Below are 16,075 nucleotides of genomic sequence, written 5' to 3'. Positions count from 1 at the left end.
GCTTCTCATTTTAAAATACTGTTTAAATCAATCTGACTTAGCAAAAATGAATTTCTGGTAACTTTTTGTCCAAGTATAAAATGAATGAAAAAATGAAGTTCTTTGAAAGGAAGTCAGCAAACTGTTAAGCATACTTAAAATAGATTTCCTGGCCTCAAATGACCATACTGCTTCTTATGCTTCACAATCTATAAAATTCAATGACTTAAGAGTAAAACAAGTGGGGATTATAGAAAAGTATGACTCCAAACAATGGCTACAAAAAATATAGGAGTTCTGGGAATATGGCCTAGTGGCAAGAGTGTTTGCCTCCTATACAAAAAATATAGGAAAGATAGGCAGAGCACATTTTTTAAACCAGTTATTGAAGCCTTCTAAGTTTTTCTGTTATTGCAAAAATCACCAAATGATTAATTCTCTCCTTTGTGTTTTTTGAAGGGGAAAATGGGATTCTTGTCTACTATTCTCTCTCTCTCTCTCTCTCTCTCTCTCTCTCTCTTGCTGGTACTGGGGCTTGAACTCTGGGCCTGGGCGCTGTCCATGAGCTCCTTTGAGCTCAAGGCTAGTGCTTTACCACTTGAGCCCCAGCTCCACTTGTGGCTTTTTCTGTGATTAAGGGGATATAAGAGTCTCTCAAACTTTCCTGCCTAGACTGGCTTCAAGCCATAATCCTCAGATTGCAAGCCTCCTGAGTAGTTAGGATTATAGGCATGAGTCACCAGCACCCAGCTTACTCATTCTTGAGTAATTCTAATTACCTTGCTTAGTAATGAGATGATGAAAAGATATTAGAATAATGAAAGTATTTACTAAGTAAGTAAAATAGCTATCATTTACTAAATAATAAATACTGCTTTCATTCTGAATCATATTTTATAACTTATATGGTAACACTAACAGTGGATTAATATTCATTCAAAATAATATGAAAATGCAATTAAAAATCTTAATGAATGTTGGAAGAAATTTTTAATTAAAAAAGACTCCAAGTTTCTTTTTCCCTACAAACTCCTAAATCAATGTTGACTGCAGGGAAAAGAAAGATTTGTTTTGTTGTTGTTTTTTTAAAGAAGAATACCTTAAATTAGTGGATAAACTTAACATCTCCAAATTGATCAGTTTAAATATAGTAATATCTAAAGTTATTCTCTTATTATCATATGACAATGTGAATAAAGTCCTTAAAATAATCCTAAATTGTGTCTTAGATATTTTTAAATAAAAGGTTAAAATAAAGCAATATATAAACAGGAGCAATAACAAAACAAGTAGCTTATTAAGTGGCTAATATTTAAAATATAAACCAAATGACAAAACAGCAAAATATGTAAAGTACTTATTTTTACTTACAGGTTAGTAACTGGTTCTCCTTTCAATGGAGGTAGGAGGTTTCCTGAGCCAATTAAACAGTTGTGCACTATAGTCAGACTCTGTAGAATATCATCTCTAAAGATAAAGGAATTGTCATTTTAAAAGATTTTTTAATTTTTTAATTTATTTATTTTTTGTATGTTATATATATATATTTTATTATCAAACTGATGTACAGACAGGTTACAGTTTCATACGTTAGGCACTGGATACATTTGAAGTGTACTGGTGAAACAGATTCTAGGCATGTATAAGAATCAAAAAAGCAGAAAACATCTTCAGTTTATCAACATAGTATAGGATAATTAAATACATTGGTTAACATTAGATCTGCTTGCTTAAACAGGCTTTAAAAATGTATTACAATGGGGGGCTGGGAATATGGCCTAGTGGTAAAGCACTCATCTCGTAGACATAAAGGCCTCCGTTCAATTCCTCAGCTCTGCATATATTGAAAAAGCCAGAAGTGACGCTGTGGCTCAAGTGGTAGAATGCTAGCCTTGAGCAAAAAGAAGCCAGGGACAGTGCTCAGGCCCTGAGTTGAAGCCCCAGAACTGTCAGCAAAACAAAAACAAACAAAAACCCAACAAAATGAAATGTAAAACTGTATTACAAGTAACAACTTCCTTTTGTAAAGCAATTCTCAATTTAATAACATCTTTATCAAAGATCACTACCAAGAAGCATTAACAGTGCTATAGACACTGTAGTTTAATTTATCTTTCAAAAATAGTACTGGCTAAATGTTTGCTTCCAAAAGTAGTTGAATGTAGTACCATGTTCAATGTTGTACACAGACAAAATCAGTCAACCTGACTTCCTTCAAGTCCATTAAAGGTTTCTGGAGTTAACACATACTAATTTTCTTACTATTACTTTAGGAAATCGCAAAGACACAAACTATGAAAGTGTTAGGTTTCAAAGCAATTTTTTGTTAAATACATACCTATGAATGAAAAAAATCTGAGATGCTTCTATTGATAACATTAATGTGAATTATTAAAATCAAATCTAAGCCCAGTATAGAAAACAAGCATTCCTTTTTCAAAGGGAATACCTATACATATTTTCCAAAAAAATACATAAAATTACTAAATTGAAAAGTTTCCACTAGAAACTAGAGAGGGGAGAAGGGAACGCTGCAGTTTTTCTATTTAAATTTTTAAGTGTTGCTGAACCTTTTATTATTTAAAAGTAAATGGTTCAACTGCAACACCTATGTATATCACCCTTTTAACAATAAAAAATAAAAAAATTTAAAAAATATTTTCTAAGTACATTTATGGCAGATTTTTTAAAAATATACATCAAAAGAGAATCACAAGTAATTCATTTAGTTGACAATTAAAAAATACTAAATGATTATGAAAGAAAACCAACCGAGACATTTCAAGTTCTCCATCAGCACAACGCTGGAGTTTGATGAGCTCAGGCTGGAGAAAGGAGTCCAACAGATAGAATGCAAAAGACACTTCCCCTGAAGAAGGAACATGCCACTGGATCCCCAGATTCCACAAGTCTCCTGGTTTACCCCAGTCCTAGAAATGAGAAGCATTTGTTCAGCAAATTGAGAAGATGAATAAAACAAATATTTTGCAAAATAAAAAGTCACAACGGGAAATGTAGAAGCCAAAATAAGTAAATAATACACAAAAGGCAATCAATGAAAATATTGCCTCTTCATTAGTATTCTTAAGAAAAAGGCTCCCTAAGGAGGTACTTAATACGCATAGTGACAGGATGTTTATATGAGGCTAGAGAAATTAGCAGTACAACTTATGAAATGATAGAAATGGAAGCAGGGCACACACAGTTGTTTCATGTGCAAATAAAGAAGAAAATCAGCCAGGTGGTGGCACTGCTGAGGCATGTGGATCATGGTTCAAGATGACAGTTCAAAGGGAAGAGAAAGCTAGAGTTTTGGCTCAGTGTAAATTCTGGACAGCACAAGGTTAATATATTCCAATAAAAGTTGCTGTCCTCCCCATCTCACTCCCCTATTATCCCACTCCCCATTTCACCTACCCATATTCCAACTCAGTATCTTACCCTTTTGCTCACTGGCTGGCCCTCTACCACTTGAGATAGGCCTCTAACACTCCAACAAAAGTTTTAATAATCAATTTCTTTTTTGTCAATCATGGGGATTAGCCCGAGTGCCTAAATGAGCCTTAAAAGTTATATGCTCAAGCCTAGCACTTTATCACTTTGAGCCAGAGCGGAATTTCCAGTTTTTAAGTGGTTGGTTGGAGCTAAGTATCATTTTTGAACTGTGATCATCAGATCTCAGCCTCCTCAATAGCTAGGATTGATTAGAGGTGTGAGCCACCAGCACCCATCTTTTTTCAATAATCCAACTTAAAATAAGGAACTGGCATCTTTATACACAATGATAGAAACAAAATCCATACTAAAATTCACTTAGAAAAAGAATCCAATATAGCTTTGAATCCTTAATATTGAAAATGCTTGCCTTGATAGGAAAGTATGTAGAAGGAGGCTTGTCAAAGCCACCTGGCACACTGCAGTATTCTGTAGGGTAGATAAGTGTAGTAGAACGAAGAAGATGATGCAAAAGGTTACAAGACAGAGTGTAACCCTGCTTACAAGTTAAATGCAGGGTTCTTTGCAGAATCTTTACAAGCTGCTCCCTATAAAGAAGCAACTTCTTCCCATCCACTCGAGTAATCTAAAAAGAGGGAAAGAAAGAAAACTGTTGAACCTATTTTGGCTAAAAGAACAAGAATGAGTGACTAAGGCAGGCAAAGTTCCAATAAAGTAACCTAAAACAATGTTTCTTAAAATGGTTTTAATTTGTTCTAAAATTGTCTATACTGTTTGTTAAAAATTCTTTTTAAAAAATGAAACACATTTTCCGATCTTTGAGTTTCACATGCCATCTGTTTCAAGAGAGTTATCTCCCCTGCCCTTTCTTATTTTAGCACATGGGAGAGGTACTGAAGTTTGAACTTGGACTGTATGCTTGCTAGTCAGGCACTCTACCACTTAAAACCAAGTTTCTGACTCCCTGACCCAGGATCTTGTTGTTATAAAATAAAATTTACTTGCTTGAATTTCTAAACTCTCATAGAAGAAACTGAAGCTTGATCGATAGACAAATTTTTAACGTAAAAGAAAAGGATTCCAAAATGGAACAAACTGTTCAAGTAATGTGTTACCCACATTAGAATTGGCAAAAACCCAATCAAATAGATTGATAAACATACAGTAATAATTTCCATACTCTTTTGAACAGAGTATGAAATATCTTATTTTCTGAAATACCAAGAATTCCTAAAAACTATGGATTTTGCATATGCTTAATATAAAACAATTTATCATAAAGAGCTAATCTCTAAAGCCAAGTTAATATTTTCATATTTTTTTCTTACAAAAATTTCCAATACCTCAGACAAAAGCTGAAGATTCCATAGTAACTCCTTGTCTAGTTCTTCTTCATTCAAAACATCATCATCTAAACGTGGCAAAATAATATTAGGGAGAAAGCACATACATGCAACCAAATATACAATTTAAGGATATCTCTATTTCCAATAGTTCAGAAAATCTTTCTTTCTCATCCATTTGTTCAAGAAAGTAAACTTAACCTCATACACACACACACATTATGCATACAAATATATATTTGCCAGCCAGTAATTCTTTTTTTCAGTCATGGGACTTCAGGTCGGACTGGGAGCTTTCCCTGAACTCTTTTGCTCAATGCTAGTGCTCTACCACTTTGAGCCACAGCTCCACTTCTGGTTTTCTGGAAATAACAGTCCCATGGGCTTTCTTGCTGGGGCTGTTTTTGAACTGTGATCCTCAGATGTAGCTTCCTGAGGCAGGAGTCACCAACACTTGGCATAATGTACATACTTAAAAATAATTTGATAGTTGGATGAAAATATAGGAAGTAAAATTCTCTTTTTACACTGAAAATGGAGCTTAACAGGATCCTATATTCTTGTTTCTTCCTCTTTCACAGCTCTTACAATTCCATACCTCCATTCCAACATTTTGCTGGTTAACTGGAGGTGAAACTCATGGATTCTTCTTTCTAAGCTGGCTTTGAATTGAGGTTCCCTGGCTATCAGCCCTAAGTAGATAGGATTATAGATATAAGCTACACTGCCCAGTATAAAGTACAATTTCTAAATTACTGATAACTTGGATGACACATGGGGTAGGAGGCATTGAAATTAAAACACTACACAGCTTGAATATGTTGTCATTTGACAGAATTCTAGACGCAAAGAAAAAAAAGTATTTTTACCTAAAATTGTAAAGATAAAATAAAGAGTTTATGACTTACTCATTGTAAGCTGAGTGATAACACTGCAGCAGTGGGGAACAAATAGCTTCAAAGATTCTTCAGGGCAGCACTGAAAGCATATATTTACGTAAGTAAGTTTTCTGAAAGGTAAACATTTCACACAAAATATACAGTAGCACTATTTTTAGTACGAGTACTACTAAAAATAGCAAGGGCTGTAAGCATCTTCTGGAAGAACACTGTATTTTAAACATAACAAGCACTTCTGAAAAAATAAACTGAATACACTTGATTGTTGAGTCATAAACTTATTAGTCAAGAAACTAAACTTACAGCACTGCACTGTGGAAGGCCAGGGAAAAAGGCAGTCAGAGGTCAGTCTGTGCTACAAGTGAGACCTTGTCTCAAATATTAATAATTAACTCACCTTTACAGCAGCCCGGCACATGTCTGCCACCATACGGCCCGCAACTCTTGTTTCAAATATATGTGAAATAGAAAAATTAAAAACCTTCTGAAGGGCCACCTGTTAAAAGAGTTTGTAAGAAATGAAAATGTATAATCAACGTTTTGCAGAAAATTGGACTTCTTGTGGAAAATAAATAAAATGATAAATACACTCCAGCTATCAAAAAAAAAATCTAAGCAGCAAACCTTAACAACCTAGTTTTATAAGAATTTGACGAATAATGTTACATTGAGGTCTAAAAACAACCTGCAGATGATTGTTACTTGAACAAAATATTTGAGATATGAAGTTTTTACTTGCTACATACAACATTATAGCCAAATCCAACTTAATTATCTTGATGTTGCTAACTCAATTTAAGAAGAGAATTTTCTGGACTAAAAACTCATAAAATGTTTTCTTGACAACTATCAACTACAAATATCTACACCTACTCTGAAAGACTTGAAACAGCCTACCTAATTTCACAATCATATCACAGAATTTTAACTTACTTTCTAGAAAACTAAGAGTTCTAAACTCAGTAATAATGGTGTAAACTGTTAACATTTCCCTGTTAAAAATATTTTGAATTCTTTGCTTTATATTCACATAAATCTAAGTAATTATTTCTTGCAGCTTTAAAGATAACTCTGTACACATACTACCAGTATCAAATAAGTATTAGTCTGATATATCTAGTATGGTATAAAAAATTCCCAAAGCTTTTCTCCTACGTAATTACATTTCATTGTAAATTTTATATATATGTATGTATGTACATACATAGGTATCTATGTATACATAGTCAATGCTGAGCACGTGGTGGTAGGCCTCTAATTCTAGCACTCTGAAACAACAAATGGAAGGATCTTAAGTTCAAGGCCAGCCTGGATGGAATATAAATGAGTTGCAGATGATCAATCTAAATAGTAAGAACTTGTCTGTAAAAGGAAAAAAAAAAAAGCTGGGAATATATAGTGGTAGAGTGCTTGCTTAGCGTGCATGAAACCCTGGGTTCCACATAAATACCTAGGGACTTAGGAGGCTGAAATCTGGAAGATCGTGGCTTATGGCCAGGCTGGAGGCATTGCTCACATGGTAGTGCACCACCCTAGCAAGCTTGAGGCCGAGTTCAAACCCAATTATTACCAAAACTCATTAAATTGACAAATACAATTACTTCTTGTTGTTCAGGGTAGACATAATTTATAAAGTAGCTACAGATGGTTAACTAGGAAATATTAAACAACTATTCCTAAAGAAAATGTAGGATTAAGTTGTTTTGAGCGACTAACCACAAGACATATCAATCCATCAGTACAAAATCCTGTTTTAAGTGTTTCTATTTACAGACATTTACTTAGGACATATTTGTTGCTTCATTAACACTGAGTTCAAGCCAACAGCTATATATTTCCATGCTTGTGGAAGCATACCTAATAATATGCTATTAGGCACAGCCTAACTATCTTATGTTTAGAACACTAGATTTCTCCTTAAGCATTAAAGTCTTGGAGGTCATTTTGAACAGCAGAATCATCAAAGAAAAGCTTTCAAAAATTGAAAAAAACAAAACAAAAAACCAACCCCCAAACCTGGCACTAAATAGATCACTTTCAGAACATTGTAAGAGCTGAAACAAGAAGGCCTTATTGGATATGAATTGGGAACATATCCATCATTAACTTGAATAGTGAGTTTGGAATGACAAATTAAAGCCAGCAGAATGTCAACTTGTTGGATGTGAGGTGGGAACATGCCATCAACTGACTTGAATAGTGAATTCAGGTATTTTTTTTTTTTTTTTTGCCAGTCCTGGGCCTTGAACTCAGGGCCTGAGCACTGTCCCTGGCTTCTTTTTGCTCAAGGCTAGCACTCTGCCACTTGAGCCACAGCGCCACTCCTGGCCATTTCCTATATATGTGGTGCTGGGGAATCGAACCCAGGGCTTCACGTATACGAGGCAAGCACTCTTGCCACTAGGCCATATTCCCAGCCAGAATAGTGAATTTGGAATGACAAATTCAAGCCAAGTGTGGTAACACATGCTTATAATAATCCTTGCACTTAAGAGGCAGAAGCAGAGGAATTATGAATTCAAGTCCAGCTGGACTACACAGTGAGATGGACTCCAAACAAACACACAAAGCAAAGCAAAACAACCCTTAGCAAATAGGTAGATCTGCAAATAAGGAATTTGGAAATAATAAGGACCTGCGTAGAAAGTATACACATTAAGTAACTGAAAGTTAGCCAGGCGCTGGTAGCTCACACCTGTAATTCTAGTCTGTCAGGAGTCTGAGATCCGAGAATCACAGCTCGAAGCTAGCCCAGGCAGGAAAATCCTTGAGACTCTTGATCTCCAATAAACTACTAGAAAACCAGAAGTGGAGCGGTAGAGCTCTAACTGTCAACTTTAAAATAGCAAATCAAACTATAAGACTGGAGGATAACTTTATAGTAATTCTCTCTTACCATAAATATTTCTTTGGAACATTGTGTGAGGATTGTACTAAACGTCGAAGACAGTCCTAATTCAACCAAACTCTCCAAGTGAGTCATTTTCTCAGTTTCTGTCTCCTCTCTTGTCTGTTCCAATGTGCTACTTTCTATAAGACCGAAGCATCTAAATGCAAACAAAGCATAATTTTAGCAACTAAAAATAAAAAAAAAACCTTTATGATCATGATTATTCACTTTAGTTACTTATTTGATCATGGCTCAAAAATTAACATTTTTAACTTCATAAGTGGCATCCTTGGCCAGGAACTAAATAAAGGTTATAATGGAAAGAGAAGCTAAGGTTTCTAGAACAGCACAGGTACGTTTTTGAGTATCAGAGAAAAAACAGGTCTGGATTATCAGCTTACCTATCCATAAATTGTAAGACAAAATCCTCAAATTCAGCTGTTGCAGAACAAAGTTCTCTTTCTACCTGTAACATTCCAAAGTAAAGGCAATTACTAATAAGGGTTTATTTTCCTCTGAACTAAAAAATAAAAATAATCAATTAATTATGGGCTAGTAAATAGATCTAATACTAAATTATTATAGTGGGTACTATGAGAAATACATCAATCATATATAACAATTTATAACAACTCCATTTACTACTTTCTCAAAACTGAAATAAGTCATTAATGTTTCACATGAGCTGAAACAGAAGTCAAGTAGACTAATTTATTATCAATTCTAGTTTTTAAACTACAAGTTTACACATGAAGGATAGTATAGTAATATTTGATATTCAAATACACAAATCAAGTAACAATATGCTTCAAATAAAGGAAATATATGGAGGAAATTTTCCCTCAGGGAATATTTAACAATATAAAAGGTGAAAGAGTAAGTAGGATCTTAAAAGCAAAGCGTATCATTATATATCCTACAGTGGAAGGACAGCCTTCCATAACAAAGAATTAGCTGATTCAAAATGTCAAGAGTATAAAGGTTGAAAAACAGTGTAAATCCTATGTCTACTAGACTCCATCTTAGCCTCTGGTCAAGAGGCCACTGTCAAAACAACCACAATGGCAAAGCTTATTTATCTTTAGTGCAAGCTATTTCATTCTTGGATGGGTCTTTACAATAAAAAAAAATACCTTCTTTGACAGAATTTTTGGGCATGAACTTAGAATATTAAGCTCCTTCGGGTTTCCAGATTTAATTAGCATGCTGATTTGTACAATTAAAGGCTTCAATTTTAATTTAATATACATTCATAAATGATAAATCTATTGATTTTCTTAGATATTGTAATGACAGACAAAAATGGCTTTTATTTTAATGAGACTTCACTCAAAATCTGCTCTTAACAGTTCTAAAAGAAAGTCATGAAGAAAAACTATTAGATGCCAATGTCCCAATGTCTTAGAAAAGTTTATTTCTGGCTGATAATGTGGCTTAGTGGTAGAGTGCTTGTCTAGCATGCATGGAGCTCTTGTTTCAATTCCGCAGCACCACATAAACAGATAAAGCCAGAACTGGCACTGTGGCTCAAGTGACAGAGTACCTAGCCTTGAGCACAGAGTGGCTCAGTGACAGTACCTGGGCCCTGAGTTCAAGCCCTAGGACCGGCAAAATGAAAAAAAAAAAAGTCTATTTCTAACATATGATAGTTAAAAACAAAATACAAACACCTATGCTTAGCAAAACATTGAAAAGTGATAGAAATGAAACTGAAGCATAACTCCAGGTGGCAGCCATTAATAAAAATTGTCTATTTTAAACTCATTTCCAATGCTATACAGCCTATCTTATATCAATGAGGGCCCAACTCTTCACTTATACTTAGTTTATACCTGTCTACCGTCAAAATAATCATTTTGGTTTGTAGAATCTATCCAAGGTTGTTGTTAAACTGTCAATTATTATTACCTATAAACAGTATTAATTAAAACTCAGCACTTTTGTAACAACAACAACAAAAAAGATCCTTACTTCTGTGAGGTCATTTCTTTCTTGTAGTACACATGAACAATCTACTAAAGGCACCAAAGTAGAAAATGTTGCTATAAACTGGAATGTGATCTACAGGAAGATACAAAACATTTTCAACATTAATTATGAAATTCTAATTTATTACAAGTATGCCATAAGCTAAGTACTCAAATTCTTGATGTAAATTTCCCAATAACCTTTGATATTTTTCACCTAGAATTAAATATTCTAAAGTTTCTAACAACTAATAAGGTTATGTTAGTTATAAAGTTATAATACACTTATTTTTGTTATTAGGTATAAGCACAAGTTTTCTGATCTTTTGTCACTGAGAACTTACTTTGTCTCCTAAAAATGTAACATTAAGGGTAAACAGAAAATGCTAATGTAGAGAACTAAAAATCCAAGAAAAAGGGAAGATGGACAAAGTGGTTCAGTTAGAAGACTATGTATATAAGGAGTTGGAAATTGGGGGAACTTTTGGTTTTTTTGAAGCAATGCCTCACTATGTAACTCAGGCAGGCTTAAAACTTGTGATCCTCCTTCCTCCACTGACTGCTGAGATTACTGGCACAAACCCCTAGCTTCCGACCCATAACTTTTCAGAATACCTGTGTCATCAATGTAGATAAAAAGAATTAGTGATCCCATACTGTGATTTTAAAAACATCTATCTCAGAAAAATAGCAAATCCATGAACTTAAAAATACTATCTAAATTAGCATGTACATACATAATAAAGAATTATAAGCCATTATAGAAATTAATTGTACAAATTTAAACATGTTTAAACATGCTTACAGGTTTTACAAAGAACTATGTCCTAAAGGGTATCTGAAATGATATCTATGTACATAATAAAAACTTAAATATAAAAGAAAATTATCAATTAACTCACCATGCATTTACTAAAGTCATTTGGATCCACCCCAGGCAATGCTCTCATTAACAGAGGTAGCATGTGTGTTGGACCTTCAGGAAACCATCTGCTCCCTGATACCAAACTTCTGGCTACTCCAATTACACAACTTAAAGTGGCTGTGAGCTGGTGAGGTTCTGTTAATGTCTCTAATGCAGGATATGTTCTACGGTTTAAAAACAGAATTTTAAAACATTACATATACTTAATTCATAAACTGCACTTTGACTTAAAGAACAGAATATTGAGGATTTTAGAATATTAAGATTTGCTATTAATATTAACAGAATTACACATATATAGAAAAAGTACAAAGACTATTTTATATTTTCCCAATCTTCTAAATACCTATCTTATGATTTCTCTTCTTGTAAATTCCACAGTGAAAAACCATGAACTGGTAGACTTCGTATTATTTCAGCCATCTTTTTTTTTTTTTTTTTTTGGCCAGTCCTGGGGCTTGGACTCAGGGCCTGAGCACTGTCCCTGGCTTCTTTTTGCTCAAGGCTAGCACTCTGCCACTTGAGCCACAGCGCCACTTCTGGCCATTTTCTGTATATGTGGTGCTGGGGAATCGAACCCAGGGCCTCATGTATATGAGGCAGGCACTCTTGCCACTAGGCCATATCCCCAGCCCTATTTCAGGCATCTTAATCCATGTTACTAATCTATGTTTACTCATCCATCAGTTAGTGACTATTAGAATTCAAGAAAAATAAGTTACAATCTTAATGAAATGTGGGAATTTCTTGTCTTTATCAATTATTCAAAATATACAAGACTATTCCTGATAGGAGAGTGAACAAACTATGGGGAATAAGATAAATGCAATCTCTGACCACCAAGTAAACATATAAAAGCCAATAGCATTTACTTTTGTCCCAGAGATTTTGCTTTTACGACTATTTTATACGGGAAAAAATGCAGTCATCTTCAATTCCACTTAAGCAGAAAGGGTGAATAAGGGAAATTTCAATTCATATTAAAAAGGAACAAAGGACTTGTAACCATGACCAACAAAAATTATCCAAGCCAGGGTTGGTGGTTCCCATCTGAAATTCAGTGCTCAAGAGGTGGAGGCAAAAAGACACAATGTTCAAAGCAAAACAGGGCTTTATAGTGAGGAAAGGCAGAGAGATGAGCAGAATAAAGGAGGTGAGAGGAAGTGGGGAGAGAGGGAAAGTAGGAGAAGGGGAAATGTGTAAAGGAGGGAAAGGGAGGGGAAAGGAGGGAGGGGAAGAGGAAAGAAGAATCCTAGCTACTGGGTGTGGGCTGGGGGTTTGGAGACTGGGGAGGGTAGAGGGGGTGACAGTTTGAAGCAAGTGCAGAAAAAAACTCCAAAAGAAGCAAAAAAGCAAGGCTGGTATTGTAGCACAAGAGGTCAAACACTAGTCAATTGAGGAAACAGATTAAGCAAGTGAGAGGCCCTGAATACCAGAAAGACAACAGAAACAAGAAACAGGGCTGGGGATATAGCCTAGCGGCAAGAGTGCCTGCCTCGGATACACGAGGCCCTAGGTTCGATTCCCCAGCACCACATATACAGAAAACGGCCAGAAGCGGCGCTGTGGCTCAAGTGGCAGAGTGCTAGCCTTGAGCGGGAAGAAGCCAGGGACAGTGCTCAGGCCCTGAGTCCAAGGCCCAGGACTGGCAAAAAAAAAAAAAGAAACAAGAAACAACACTTACCTACATACAATATACAAGACTTTAGCTTTGATCCTCAGCAACATAATACCTGCCCCCCCCCCAACAAACTACACACAAAATCTACACACACACAAACTATACACAAACTATCTCTGGGGATGCATTTTTAATTTTCCTTCCTTTTTAGACACTGAGATTAAATTCAGAGTTCACACTTTCCACTGGAGTCACATCCCTAGTCCTTTCTTTTTAGTTGCTTTCTAGGTAGGATGTTAAATTTTTATCCATGGCCATTCACAGATTAATTCATCTACCTGTGCCCCTTTCCCATTGAAGCTAGGACCACGGGCATGAATTGCCATGCCCAGCTTACTAATACGCATTCTACATGCAAAGTAAATAAATGTGACAAGATTATTATAAAAGCAATACACCAGAAGTTACATAAAAGAAAAAAAAAGATAATGAAATTCTGTTCTACATTATTAATTCTTGTCACATTGTCAATACATATTTGGGGGGAGGGGGTGGTCAAGTCCTAGGGCTTAAACTCTGAGCACTGTCCCCAAGCTACTTTTGCTCAAGACTAGTGCTCTACCACGTGAGCCATAGCACTACTTTCAGCTTTTTCTGTGTAGTTTATTGGAGATAACAGTCTCATGGACTTTCCTTCCCAGGCTGGCTTTGAACTGCGATCCTCAGATCTCAGCCTCCTGAGTAGGTAGGATTATAGACATGAGCCACTGGCATCCAACCTTAGTGGTGGTATTTTGATGAAAACACACAGGCAAAGAATGAGAGAGGGAACAAATAAGATTAAGTCAACTATGGCTGAAGCTCCATAAAACATGTACAACTAGACTTACCTTTCAAGTACAGGGGGTATTACCAGCTCAGGTCTCATGAGTGCAAGATTCTGCAGAGCTTGGGCTGCTTCTAGACTACCAGTTTTGCTAAACATTGCCAAGAGAACAGGCTGAATAATGCATTGTACAAAGTCTGTAACATCTTGATCAGTAAGCTTATGGCTATCAGGCACAGGAGTTAACCAAGAGGGCTTCTTGTATCTCTCACGATGTAATCTTCTAACAACACTGTTTGGCAATCTCTGAAGTAGTTTCATTAACTTGTTCTGGGGATATAGAAACAAAAGGTTACAAGTAGGTCCAACTTTCCAACAGACATTCAAGGTTCCTGTCTATACACTCAAAAGAAAATTTTAACAGCTTGCAAATACAAAGAGCTACATAGCAAAATTACAAAGAATAAAACACACTAATTAATTATTCATACAGGCTCTCACTACATAACCCAAGCTGGCCTTGCAATACTCCTACCTCTGCTTTCCAGACACTTGGATTAGAGACATACAACATTATACCTACCCTTAAATTCTAGTTTTGGGTGATTTTTTTAACCCCAATTCTGGGGCTGGAACTGAGGGCCCGGGGGTTGTTCCTGAGCTTTGCACTCTACCACTTGAGTCACACTTCTACTTCCAGCTTTTTGGTGGCTAATTGGACAATAAGAGTCTTAGGAACTTTCCCTGCCTGGGCTGGTTTCAAACTGTGACCCTCAGGACTCCTGAGTAGCTAGGATTACAGATATAAGTCTGTAAATTACACCTTTAAAAGTTTCTATCATCATATAAATTTAATTACATGAAAAGCCACTTCAGCCAGGCAATTAAAAAACAAAATAGGGGCTGGGAATATGGTCTAGTGGCAAGAGTACTTGACTTATATACATGAAGCCCTGGGTTTGATTCCTCAACACCACATATATACAAAAAAGGACAGAAATGGCGCTGTGGCTCAAGTGGCAGAGTGCAAGCTTTGAGGAAAAAGAAGCCAGGGACAATGCTCAGTCCCTGAGTTCAAGCCTCAGGACTGGCAAAAAATAAAATAAAAGGAAAACAAAAACAGCTGACATGACAAAATAGAAAAGATGATCCTATGGTTTTATAGCATTTTAATTATCATTTTGTTGACAAATATGGCATTTTCCAGTAGTTACCAAATGGTATTATCTTAATTTATATCTAAATGTTTCATAAATATAGTAACTTGAGTTTAATCATATGAAGGATAGTAAATGTAGCACATAATAAGTAGTCAATGAATGCATTTTAAATTTTCAAACAGTACAGTGAAAAATGAACACACTCACCAGCCAGCGCCCATTATTTGAAGGATGATAGAAAGATGTGATGCTGTTAAATAAACCAGCTAAGTGTTTTTGCACTAGCTTACTTGGTCCACCCTGTCCAAGAAGTAGAAAAATATCATTGCCCACAATATACAATAAAAATGAAGCTGTCAATAGGCTAACTCTATAAATCAATCTCTAATATACTTTTCCTCTTCATTCTGCCGACAAAAACCAATTCTACTTCCAAAGTAAAGAGTCAGAAGCAATTCTCCAATGAGTTTCATGAAAATCAATTTAAAACATTCTATTAAGGGGCTGGGGATATGGCCTAGTGGCAAAGGTGCCTGCCTCATATACATGAGGCCCTGGGTTCGATTCCCCAGGACCACATATACAGAAAATGGCTAGAAGTGGCGCTGTGGCTCAAGTGCCAGAGTGTTAGCCTTGAGCAAAAAGAAGCCAGGGACAGTTCTCAGGCCCTGAGTCCAAGCCCCAGGACTGGCCGAAAAAACAAAACAAAACAAAAAATTCTATTAATAATAAGGACAATTTACTTAAAATAGAATCATCAAAGTACCTTTCAACTTAGGAAAGTGGTATATTACAACTATTCTGGATCCAAGTAATATGGATATTAAAATTTAACATCATCCTAAAATAAACAAAAGTGGTAATATAATGCACACATTCTTTAAATCATCAAGTGACTTGCTCATGTATGAAATGAGGGAAAATGTACATAAATACATTCAGATGTTATACTTCTAAATGTTTAAAATTACCATCTTTTGGGGCTGGGGATATAGCCTAGTGGCAAGAG

At 35.6% G+C, this 16,075-nt stretch overlaps 1 protein-coding gene across 1 annotated transcript in view; it reads right to left on the bottom strand.

Annotated features, from left to right (window-relative positions):
* The window catches only part of Psme4 (proteasome activator subunit 4), a 113,797-nt gene that overhangs the window by 58,120 nt on the left and 39,602 nt on the right, over nucleotides 1-16,075 (bottom strand). The window contains exons 9-20 of the mRNA XM_048352938.1: nucleotides 15,274-15,366; nucleotides 13,971-14,236; nucleotides 11,437-11,623; nucleotides 10,539-10,628; nucleotides 8,969-9,033; nucleotides 8,574-8,724; nucleotides 6,075-6,173; nucleotides 5,687-5,756; nucleotides 4,779-4,846; nucleotides 3,845-4,060; nucleotides 2,752-2,909; nucleotides 1,351-1,446 (exon numbers count right to left, since the gene is read on the bottom strand). Coding sequence (XP_048208895.1) covers nucleotides 1,351-1,446; nucleotides 2,752-2,909; nucleotides 3,845-4,060; nucleotides 4,779-4,846; nucleotides 5,687-5,756; nucleotides 6,075-6,173; nucleotides 8,574-8,724; nucleotides 8,969-9,033; nucleotides 10,539-10,628; nucleotides 11,437-11,623; nucleotides 13,971-14,236; nucleotides 15,274-15,366 — 1,559 coding nt within the window. The remainder of the gene's footprint in view (nucleotides 1-1,350; nucleotides 1,447-2,751; nucleotides 2,910-3,844; nucleotides 4,061-4,778; nucleotides 4,847-5,686; nucleotides 5,757-6,074; nucleotides 6,174-8,573; nucleotides 8,725-8,968; nucleotides 9,034-10,538; nucleotides 10,629-11,436; nucleotides 11,624-13,970; nucleotides 14,237-15,273; nucleotides 15,367-16,075) is intronic.

This window comes from Perognathus longimembris, chromosome 8 (genome assembly GCF_023159225.1).
Source record: "Perognathus longimembris pacificus isolate PPM17 chromosome 8, ASM2315922v1, whole genome shotgun sequence".
Classification (NCBI taxonomy): domain Eukaryota; kingdom Metazoa; phylum Chordata; class Mammalia; order Rodentia; family Heteromyidae; genus Perognathus; species Perognathus longimembris.
The sequence above is the reverse complement of the archived record's forward strand: the minus strand, read 5'-3'. Positions and strand labels throughout refer to the sequence as shown.